Genomic DNA, 11,849 nt, shown 5'->3' on the forward strand with positions numbered 1-11,849 from the left:
CTGAAAATTGGGACTGGTAATGGCTTGGTAATTTTGTCCTAACCTGCTTCCAAAACATAGTTACCGCTGATGATGGTAACCATAAGTCTAATATTGTTTAATGAAACAAAACACCACATTGTGTGTTACTCTGTATATCTAGCTTCCTGATGGAGGCTATTCCCTCAGTAAGACAAATGGGTCGGAGATAGTGCGGCGTGGTTGAAATATGAATAATTACTGATTTAGTCTGTGTTTAGGGCGGAGTTGAGGAGGAACTTCTTCACCCAAAGGGTTGTGAATCTGTGGAATTCCCTGCCCATTGAGACAGTTGAGGCGGCCTCATTGCGTGTTTTTAAGGCAAGGATAGATACATTTTTGAACATAAAGGAATTAAGGGTTATGGTGAACGAGTGGGAAGTGGAGCTGAGGCCACAAAAAAGATTAGCCATGATCTTATTAATGGCGGATCAGGCTCGAGGGGCCAGATGGCCTACTCCTGCTCCTAGTTTTTACGTTCTTAGTCTGTGGAAAGAGTGCAATGTCTAACTCCGAGTGATGTTGCTGCCCCACATGCAAAGAGAAATGAGTTACTTTGACCGTGGAAGCAATTGTGAAATAAATGTGAAAGGGTATTTCACAGCACCCTTCAACACCTGTCTGACTTTGCTCTGGGTCAGTGCATAGATTGTCGTGTTGGTGCAGGAGCTCAGGTAGAACAAGATCGTACCTGAAATGTCAGCGATGGCGAGGGGATGATTGTAATTCGGATACGAATGGTTGTTGGAGATTTTCATCACTAGGAACACTGTGATCTTGGGCAACCACAACAGGACAAAACAGCCCGATACTGTGAACAACAGGATGATGGACCGACGCCGATTAACCATTTCAGGATCCCCTCCTTGAACTTGTTTTTTTCGGTCTCGAAGAGCCTTGCGTGCTCGACTTGATAGTACAATATGCCAGACAGTCAGAACATTGAAGACCAGAATAAGCACGTAAGGGACCAGTGGATTTAAAATGTGATGGAGCCAGTAAAATACCACCCAGCCGGGCAAGCTGAAGAAGCTGAGACGAGGAGCGCAGCCCCATGGAATGCCGTTGATGATGCCGTAATGTGTGTACTTAAAGTAGAATGGGATATTCCTGAGAAGGTTAGCAGCACACAGGGCAGCTATGACCCAGGAAGCTGTCCTCCTGTTGCAATAACGGGTTCTCAAGTTATGACAACAGATGGACACAAAACGGTCAAAAGTGAAAGCTGTAGTTAACCAGACAGAGCAGTCTATAGCAGTGAAACAGATGATGGCTTCTGTCCTGCAGGCGGCGGTGTAGAACAAGAAAGAGAACGGAAAATAGGAATACAATATCGAATGGAGTACACAGAAGGCAAGGACCAGCAGATCCGTTGTTGACATGCAGACCAGGTACAGGACGATACCACTGGACAGGCCACAATTTCCCCGGGACAGCACCAATATCGTGACCAAATTAGCTGCAAGCAGAGGCATTCACCATTTATGAAAGAACTAAAGTAGCTGCATTTCTAAAGCTCTTTGGCCAATTCAGTCAACATAAATTACAAGTGTTCGCGGATTAAGATCTTGAAACTCTAGGCCCCACCGTATTGCATACTATTAGATTCCACAAACAAAACATCGACTAATTTCATAGAATCATTACAGTGCAGAAGGAGTCCATTCGGCCCACCCAGTCTGCACCGACCACAATCCCACCCAGGCCCTCTCCCCATAACCCCATGCACTTAGCCCACCTAGTCCCCCTGACACTGAGGGACAATTTAGCTCTGCCAATCCACTCAACCCACACATCGTTCGAATGTGGGAGGAAACCGGAGCACCCGATGGAAACCCACGCAGACACGAGGAGAACGTGCAAGTTCCACACAGACAGTGACCCGAGCCGGGAATACGAACCCGGGTCCTTGGCGCTGTGAAGTAGCAGTGCTAACCACAGTGCCGTGTCTCAGACCCCCGTTGTTTTATCACGTTGGATCAAGGTTGGGGTGGCCTTCTCCATTCACATTTGAAATGTTGACCTGGACATTTGATACAAGTTCTGAAGGGCATACCGGAACGTTAATTTAACATTTCATTGGAAGGCCGCATCTCACAGCATTGCAGCATTCCTTCAGCACCGGGAGGGCTGACCTGCTTCTTGTGTCAGCAGTCTCTTACTTGCCTTGACAAGTTCATGGTGAGCACATTTTATGAACCTCAGCAATGCATATTGAGCAGCTGTTCACTGGGGCAGATGAGCCATGCTTTTGATGGCTTCGTATTTGAACAGGACATTTAAAAAAATCCCCAGAACCAAAGCAAGTCAACACAATAAATATGAGTAATTTCGATGTTAATAACGAGCCAATGATCCGATAGTGTTGCGCCACATTCCAGAAAACGACAGATTAACAAAAAGAATTGGCCCAAACACAAACTAGTTTTGATTGATCATTTTTGAAATCAAGACAAAAAGAAAACCAAGTCTTTTGGTTGTGAGAACAGCGTGTCCATTCAGGGAATCACACAAAACTAATAAAGGTCATTGGTCTGCCCACGGCTTTCAAAGAGCTATTAAGTTTATATTATCCCTCTGCAATGTCGCCATGGTCATGCACGTTTTCCCTTTCAAGAATGCGCCCAGTTCCATTTGGAACGCTTTGCCTCCTCCAACTCCAAACATTCATCCACCCATCCTTTCCGGTCAACTCATCCCACTTCATAACTACTCAATGAATGGACAATACATCAACCCGCTCCTTGCTTATTGCGAGAATTACATGTCTGTCCTAATCTTCTATTTGTTCATTGGATGCGTGAGATGCTGCCATGACTAGCAATTGCGGCACATTTCTAACTCGCCTTGACAAGTTAATGGTGAGCAGGTTTACTGGACCTTAGCCGTGCATGTTCTACATTTAGGGTCCCTAATCCGGGTTTTCGATGGCCAACAATCAAGAAAGGGAACGTCGTTGCAAGGAAACACGGTGTGCGAGTTGGAGGAGAACCTGCAGATGCTGTTTATTTCTTGTCAAGCACCCTGAACCCTGAAGCTGTATGTCGTGAAGTTTGCACATTTTCAAAGTAGCCTTGACGAGATCCTGCCGTTTATCTTGGGAATGATGCACATGCCGCCACTTTTCGCGGGTGCATGAGGGAGTGAAAATATAAAATGGGGGAGGGATGGAATTTAACGATCTCGTTCACCTGGATGATGACCAGGTAAGTGCGTGAGTTTGGAACTGTTCTCATGCAGGCAAGCAGAGACATGACCCTTGCAATGTTACCTTGAAGATGTTAGACTGGAACTTGACCGCGACGTGGTCACTTTCTCGCTGCATAGTTCTGACACTTTTGCCCGTTCTTTGTGCAATTGCATTTTTATGGCGCAATTTTTAAAAGCGGCATCTCGGCCTTTTGGCTAAGATGCAAATGAGCTCATGTCTTGGAGGAGGATCCTCCCCCTTCTCCAATCAGCTTGACTCATGTAGATCAGGCCCAGGACAGGGTGGTTTTGGTCTCCCGTCCTGACTTGTCAGCCTGGATCTGAAATGTCTCAACTTGTTGAGACTCTGAATTGGATTTGATTTGATTGAATTGGAAAAGTATATTTTTTAAAAATTACATTTTTATGGCTTCTCGACCTTTTGGCTAAGATCAAGTGTGGTATCGACATTCTGTGCTTGGTTGAAGTCATTAGGTTACATTTTAGCTTCACTTGAAACAATTTTTAAAAGCGGCATCTCGGCCTGCTGGCTAGAATTCAAATGAGATCAAGCCTTGCAGGAGGAGCTATGCCTACTCCAATCAGCTTGGATCATGTAGATCAAGCCCAAGACAGGAGGTAAGAGCCCTGTCTTGTCAGCTTGGATCGGAAATGTCTCAACTTGTTGAGACTCTGAATTGGACTTGATTTGATTGAATTGGAATGAAAACAAAAACAAATTGGATTTTTATGGCACAAAATAAGAAAGTGCTGGAAAATCTCACCAGCCTGACAGCAGCTGTGGAGAGAGGGAGAGAGAATAGAGCAAACGTTTGAATGCTGAAGGGTCAGCCAGACTCGAACCGTTGGCTCTATTCTCTCTCTCCACTCCTGTCAGACCTGCTGAGATTTTCCAGCATTTAATGTTTTCGTTTCAGATCCCAGCATCCGCAGTATTTTGCCATTATCTTTGCATTTCTATTGCTCCTTGATGAATCGCAAGAGGCTGAAGCCCTTTTGTCGTTAATTACCTGAAGGATATCATTCAGAACCTGTAAATCCGTGCTTAAATATCGTCATTGCCTCCTTTGTTTTGAGGAAAATAATCTGCCTTGTCTCGCCATGTAGCATAAAGCAATTTCTCCCAAAACCACCGGATTCTCCCCCAGACCGCCCCACTCCCCCGCCGCCAACTCGCCCGCCGCAAACCTGATAATCTCTTTGGAGACAAATCTCATAAAATCCCGTCGTTGTAAAATACGGACACATTCTACACTGGCCCCATTCTATTACATAATCCTCAAGCAATCTTTTTGATGGAAAACAACATCACCATTTGCAGTTTCCTTATAGAACTGATTACCCTAATCCCGCTGTAATTCGAGTGTGACTCGACGGTAGCCTCTGCAAAGCGTTAGATTGCGTATGCCATCGCTTTGTTAAAATTTTAAGTTGCAAAAGGAAATACCTGAAATAAAAAAGAAAATATATTTACCACGTAAAGAACTGTCGCAATATTCTCACCTGGAATGCAGATGACTGCAAGACAATGCTGAAAAATGAGTAATAGCTGTAGAATTATTGGCAGCACCATTGCTTCTGGATGGGAATTTAGGTCCTTATTTCGGTAGCTATATCTTGAAGACAATCTCAGAATCGGTAGCCAGCAAGCTTTTATGAATAGTGCAGCAATACCCAGAAGACATGGATGGGGATGACGCCAATTACATTAAAGGCAGCTCCGCCTCCTGTGAAAATGTCGCTCTCGCAATATTCCACCTGGATTTCGTAGAATTTCAAAACAGCAGAAGCCATAAGAAGCAATAATACTCAGGTGTTTTCTATGCGTTCATGCAACATCTTCGATTCTCATCGGTGATTTATTTTATGTTGAGGGTACAGTCTGAGGATTCGAGGTAGACCATTCAGGACGGAGGTGAGGAGACATTTCTTCACCCGAAGAGTGGTGAGCCTGTGGAATTCATTGGCACAGGAAGTAGTTGATGCCAAAACATTGAATGTATTGAGAGACGGCTGGATTTTGCCCTTGAGACGAATGGGATCCAAGGTTCTGGGGAAAAAGCAGGATTAGGCACTGAGTTGGATGATCAGCCATGATCGTAATGAATGGCGGAACAGGCTCGAAGGGCCAGATTGCCGCCTCCTGCTCCTATCTTCTATGTTTCTATGTTATTTTGGTGACCTTCTTCAAGACTTTCTAACTACATAAAACCTTCATAATAGTTCCCCTCGTTACAATAATATCCAGTTTCTGCAGCTGACAGACAGGCAGCCACAAAATACATGGACGTGGAGCAATCATTAAGCCCCTTCAGAGAGACCCAGCTTAATGTTGGCACTCAACTTTATCGCTGGCAGCACGAAATACACTGGCGCGGGAACTTGCAATATACCAACGCATGTTACTTTCCACAGCAAACACAGACACAACACATACTCACGCACAGTTGCACACACAATCATGCACACGCACAAATGTACGATGCACCCTGCGTATCTTAACCTTAATGCAGCAATCCAAACACATACACATTCCATCTTTCTTAGGCAGACCCACACAGACTAACAGAGAGCTTCATACCGAGCGCGAAATCGGCAGACGCCAAAACGCATGCGCATCACAAACATGTCAACACAACTTTAAGATTGAAATAGAGATAGCGACTACAGACAAACCTCAACACGAAAACATCCCACACATAGAATACCCCACAAAGCTGCACACAGTCATAGATTACCATTTTAAAAAGTTTAATGTTTAATTCTGAGTTTCACAAGGAGACTTGCATTAACACTGCAATGAAGTGACTGTGATAATCTCCTAATGGCCACACTCCGGCGCCTGTTCGGGTACATTGAGGGAGAATTTAGCATGACCAACCCAGGGACCCGGAATCGAAATCGGCTCCATTGCGCGGTGAAACAATACCGCTAACCACTGTGACACCGTGTGGCTCACTTAACTCTCGCCCATTCAGTCACAGGCAGAAAGCTAAACCATCACGCACATTGCGGTATCTGCAAAGACAGGAATTGATTCGCTCACACGCCATAGTATTAGACCAGAAGGCGATCAACACACTTTCTGCGCACACACAAAAATATACATTAGTCTCGATCAAATACCCATCTACAACATTCCCGGCACCCCACGCAAGAACTGGCAGACATAATCTCAGAAAGACACCAATATTCAGCCCAGTGGAATAGTAGCACGCCATATACAGGTATCCACAACTATACACACCGTGGCACATGCACTGGCCCGCAAACACACTTTGTTTCCCTCTCGGTACAGCCAACTAAAATATAAACATGTTCAGGGTATGAAAATCGCTACAGCAATATATTGGTTGTAGAAATTCGATTTTATTACAATGGACCGAATTGGCCAGGAGCACCTCGGGACTGCGTAAATTTAAATGCAGTTTTTAAAACTTGGAATTAATAGGTACTTTCAGGAAAAAAAAGTTCACGAAACAGCTGAACTGTGGTAAACGTCCATCTTATGCATTAATTCACTTCAGAGAAGGGAATCTGTCGTCTTTTCCCGGCCTGATTCTCACCAGACCTCTGACAATGCCCAACAAGCCACTGACGTGCAAATGCTGAGGACATTCAGCACACGCGAAGACCGCAGTTCAAGTTTCTTTATGGTCAATTCACAGAATGTGGGCGTCGCAGGTTGGGCCAGAATTTATTGGCCATCCAAAAATCAACTTAATTCAAACCTGAACTTGAGATCACGCGAAACGAAGGGTTACGGGAATAGGGCCTGAGTGGGATTGTTGTCGGTGCAGGCTCGATGGGCTGAATGGCCTCACTCTTCACTGTCGGGATTCTATGATTCTATGAAACGAATCTGCAAAGTAATAGAGATCAGCAAGAATTATTGAGCCGTTACAATAGGAAATTTTAACAGAATAAAATCTTCAATTGCAACAATCAAGAGAACAGAGAGGCAAAATAATTTCGGAAGGGTATACAATCATACAGTGAAGAAGGAGGCCATTTGGCCCATCGAGTCTATCCACATAACCCCATGCATTTACCCACGCCATTCCCCCTGAGACTAAAGGGCACTTTAGCACAGCCAATTAATCAGACCCGCACATCTTTGGACTTTGGGAGGAAACCGGAGCACCCGGAGGAAACCCACGCAGACACGCAGAGAATGTGCAAACTCCACACAGACATTGACCCGAGCAGGGAAATGAACCCAGGTCCCTGGCGATGTAAGGCAGCAGTGCTAACCACTATGCCGGCGTGTATTTAGGATAATTGTCTACGGAAGTCCAGACCAAGGTTCGAATGAGCTGGGGCAAGAAGATCGAATGTCAATGGGGGAACTTTTGGAAAGATTGGTTCTTATATCTTGCCGTTTCGACAGGTTATGTGACGGGCAAGGCGCAGTCCCGAATAAGAATGACACATTACATGGAGTCAACGTTAAATTGGTCGGAACGGATCTGGTTTGGACAATTTTGAATCAAAGACGAGCGTAAACTGTAATTGAGGAATGGGCTGACTGCAATAATATGAAATTCGAATGCAATGCAATCAAAACATATTCCCAAATTTGCAAAAGTGTTGAGAAAATACGGAGATCGCTGTATGCCGATGAAGATGGCGAATATGTTGAGGCAGAAAATCTGCTCTTATGACAAGATACAAGACTGGCAATGCAGTTGAGAGCCGATTGAAGGTGATGGCCTCATGGTATCATCGCTAGTCCAGAAATTCAGATACTATTCTGGGGACCAGGGTTGAAATCCCGCCGTGGCAAAAAAAATGTAATTAAGAATTTACTGATTATCATGCAACCATTGTCCATTGTCGGAAAAAAGAAACCAATGCCTTTAGGGAAATAAATCTTCCGTCCTTACCTGGCCTGGCCTGCTTGTGACGCCAGATGAGGGCAATGTGGTTGACTCTCATCTGCCCTCAGGTAACTCGGAATTGGCAATAAATGCCGGCCAGCAAGCGACGCACATGTTCCAAGAATGAATAAAAAATATAATCAGAAAGTTCAGAGATGTGTTGAAAGACATACACAAAGAGAAGCAAGGAGGGAACATAAGGAGTGACTGGCAGTTGACAGAAAATTGAAGCTCAACGCTGCATACAGACTTAAAAAGTAGTTCAAAAAAATAGAGGAGGAATAGGACCGAGGAGGAACTTAAAAAGGGGTTTTCTGCATGCAGATGGGTTACCTGTCCCCCCCTAATGAATAACGTGTTCTTCAGTTTATCGTGACTGCTGGGGCAGATCAAGCAGATCAATGTTTGAACTTAATCAGCTGGAGAAATTGAATAGACTGCAAATGCCAAGGAGTGTTCCTCACTCCAGCTGGGCAAAACTCAACACCTTAAGTTTCTCGCGGGATTCATTGCATATATCCCCAATGTAATGGCAAACATTGTGCCTCAAACTGTGCAACTGAAATCGCTTACATGGCCGCAAATTGTTAAATATCAGGGATTAGCTTTTGTTTTTCACCCGAGCGGAATGAATGAGAGAAGTATATCAGAGATGGACATTTTAAAAATCTATTTTTAGACGTTTGGAAGCATATACTACATGTACATTCGTAATGCACATTGAAATGGTTTACTGGTATAGGTATGAAGACAAAATACAGGCTTTTTATCGAACGATTCTACATAAAAAAGAGGAAAGGAGCAAAACGTTTTAATTTAGCGAGTAAAATGCACAATATTCCATCTGAAACGCTAAACGCATACATAAGTCCCGGGAATAATTTCGCCACGAAAATTCCAGCCATAGATACCTGCAATGCTTAATTGGCCTTGCACAGAGAATTTCTCAAATATTTATCTCAGCTGCCTTCCACACTCTTTCAAATGGGAGATGAAGTGAGAGATTTTGTCGCACAAGTGCACAGGTCCCCAAAAGCAGCAGTTGAATATGACAAGGTTGTAAAGAAGACATATGCAATGCTCTCCTTCAATGGTAGAGCTATAGAATGTAAAACTAAGGATACCGTTTTGGAATTGTATAAAACACTGTTGCGGGAACAACTGGAGGATTGTGCGCAGTTCCGGTCCCATATTAGACAAAGGACGTAATTGCTCTGGAGAGCGTGCGGAGGAGTTTTACAAAAATGTTGCCAGGGTCAGAAAATTGGAGCTATGAAGAGGGATTGGATAGAATCATAGAAACTCTACAGCACACAAGGTGGTCATTCGACCCATTGAGTCTGCACTGACAACAACCCCACCTCGGCCCTATCCCCGTAACCCCTCATATTTATCCCACTATTCTCACTAACCTACACATCCCGCAACACTAAGGGGCAATTTAGTACGGCCAATGCACCAAACCCACTCATATTTCGCCTGTGGGAGGAAATCGGAGCACCTGGAGGAAACCCACGTGCAGACACGGGGAGAACGTGCAAATTCCACACAGGTAGTGACCCAAGCCTGTGCTCGAATCCAGGCGCCTGGCGTTGTGAGACAGTAATGCTGACAACTGTGCCACCGTGCCGTCCTAAAGCTTTGGGATTACTTCCCTTGAAAGAACGAAGGCTGAGGTGTGACGCGATGGAGGTGCATAAAATTATGAGGGGAAGAAATAGCATAGACTGGACAAGAGAATTGTTTTCCCTTTTTGGAGAATTCTAGAACCAGAGGACATATTTTCAAAATAAGTGGCTGCAAGTAGAGAGGGTATACGATGAAGAAATTCTTTACTCAAAGAGGGGTGAGTATTTGGAATTCGCCCTCCGAGTTTGAGGCAGGGGCCCTCAGCTCTTTAAAAAATACCTGGATCTACATGTTTAGTGCGGTAAGGTACAGGGCTATGGGCCGGGTGCTGGAAGGTGGGATTAGAAAAGGCACCTGGGCTGGCAGGGACAAGATGTGCCGAATGGCCTCATTCTGTGCTGTAACTCTTCTATTGTTCTAATCAAGCCAACTTTAATTATTGTCCAAGTTTATCGAATCATCCAGAGCATTATCCACCTGCTTGCAAAATATTCTGTGCCTGGAAGATTCTTCCCAATTTCAAGTCAGACCTCGAATCCCATCGAGAGGTTTAATCTCCCAAAGTAAGCTCTCCAATATAAGCCTATTTCGCACAGGAGAGTCTCCAGAAGGTATAGCATACACGCACTCTTGTTAGCTGATGAACTATGGAATTCAGACAGGTCTTATATGGTCTCACGTCTGCTCCTCTTGGAGCTTCGGTCCGGAATTGAGGAGGAAGTGAATGAACAATTGGGTGAATGAGCGGGTCGGCGAGTAATTGGGTCGATATAAGTACGTGGGTGCGGAACCGCTGAATGTCAGTGTGCGTAAGTTAGCGAGTGGCTGGGCGAGTCAGTGACTGGTTCACCGGATAACATCAACTGCTCGGCCAGGACCATCCGATGACGAGCCGGACCGGTCTTACCAGAGGAGCACCTGACTCTATTCCCGGCATGCTGAATGACAGCAGAACAGTTAACAAGTGTAAGGCCATGAGACTATCTCGAAACATTCGCACTCCCCGTGTAGCCCCTGACTATCCGCCCAATGCAACTACATGACTGACGATTCAGCCACTCCAACAGCCTCCCGAATAGCAGACAACTTACTGGCATTACAGGCGGCGCCCAGACTGCTTCACTGATACCTCGACTATCCTGACCATACCTCATGGCAAGCCCCTGACCGACCCGAACGCATTCATTCTTTTACCTGCCGCACTACCACATTAGAGCTTCATCAATTACCGTAGCTTTTTCGTCAGACTTTTCTATTTAGAAATATGTCAGTTACGGCGGCGACAAGGCACCAGTTGGCTTTGCGATACGTACAAAAGTGGAACACACCCCAGCTTAGAATTCTCGAAGCACAGATGAGGTAGATTGTCAATACCTTTTTACAAAGGTAGGGGAGTCTAAAGCAAGACGGCATAGATTTAAGCTGAGAGGAGAGTGATATAGAATCGTCCAGGGGGGTATTTTGTTTTCACTCAGAGAGTGGTGAGAGTCTGGACCGAGCTGCCAGAGGTACGAGGGAAGGCGGGGACAATTTTGTCTTTTAAAGGGCATTTAGACAGTTTCAAGTGTAAGATGGGCATAAAGGGACATGGGCCAAACGCGGGACTAGCATAATGGTAAATATTGGGCGGCATGGACAAGTTCAGCCAAACGTCGTGTTTCCATGCTGTAAACCTCCATGACTCTATGGCTATAACATAAGTGTGGCTGTCAAGTAGGAATTAATTAGGTAGGAGTGATGTGGCATTTGGACTTCATACCATTCCTTGGGAGAACGGCTGCTGAATTATCCAGCAGAACATTTCCTGGTTAAGTGCCGGCTTTGCTCCGTCATACTGATTCAACTCTCCGGACCCTGAGGGGTAATCGGGTTGGGGAGTTATGATGGCGATATTCATATTCGCAGTTTAGGAGGTCTGATCTCGGGGAATCAGCGAGGAGCGGGGATAGAGTGATGGCGAAAAATATTCAGTTATGATATGGTCAAGCTCTGGAATTAGAGGATTGCTCAATAACTTGTACAACACTGGGGCTGTAGGAGATTTCATTGATATACAATGGAGTAAGTGTATGGGGGGATTTTAAAATAAGGATGGGAGTTAGAAGAAAAGAA

The 11,849-nt window shown here is 44.9% G+C and overlaps 1 protein-coding gene across 1 annotated transcript; it reads right to left on the bottom strand.

Annotated features, from left to right (window-relative positions):
• Positions 1-569: 569 nt before the first annotated feature.
• On the bottom strand, positions 570-11,634 carry LOC144497693 (putative G-protein coupled receptor 139). Its single transcript, XM_078219135.1, has 3 exons — positions 11,497-11,634; positions 10,588-10,675; positions 570-1,477 (listed from the first exon to the last, which is right to left on the bottom strand). Exons 1-3 carry the CDS (start codon positions 11,632-11,634, stop codon positions 570-572), a joined length of 1,134 nt encoding a protein of 377 aa, XP_078075261.1.
• Positions 11,635-11,849: the final 215 nt, after the last annotated feature.

This window comes from Mustelus asterias, chromosome 8 (genome assembly GCF_964213995.1).
Source record: "Mustelus asterias chromosome 8, sMusAst1.hap1.1, whole genome shotgun sequence".
Classification (NCBI taxonomy): Eukaryota; Metazoa; Chordata; class Chondrichthyes; order Carcharhiniformes; family Triakidae; genus Mustelus; species Mustelus asterias.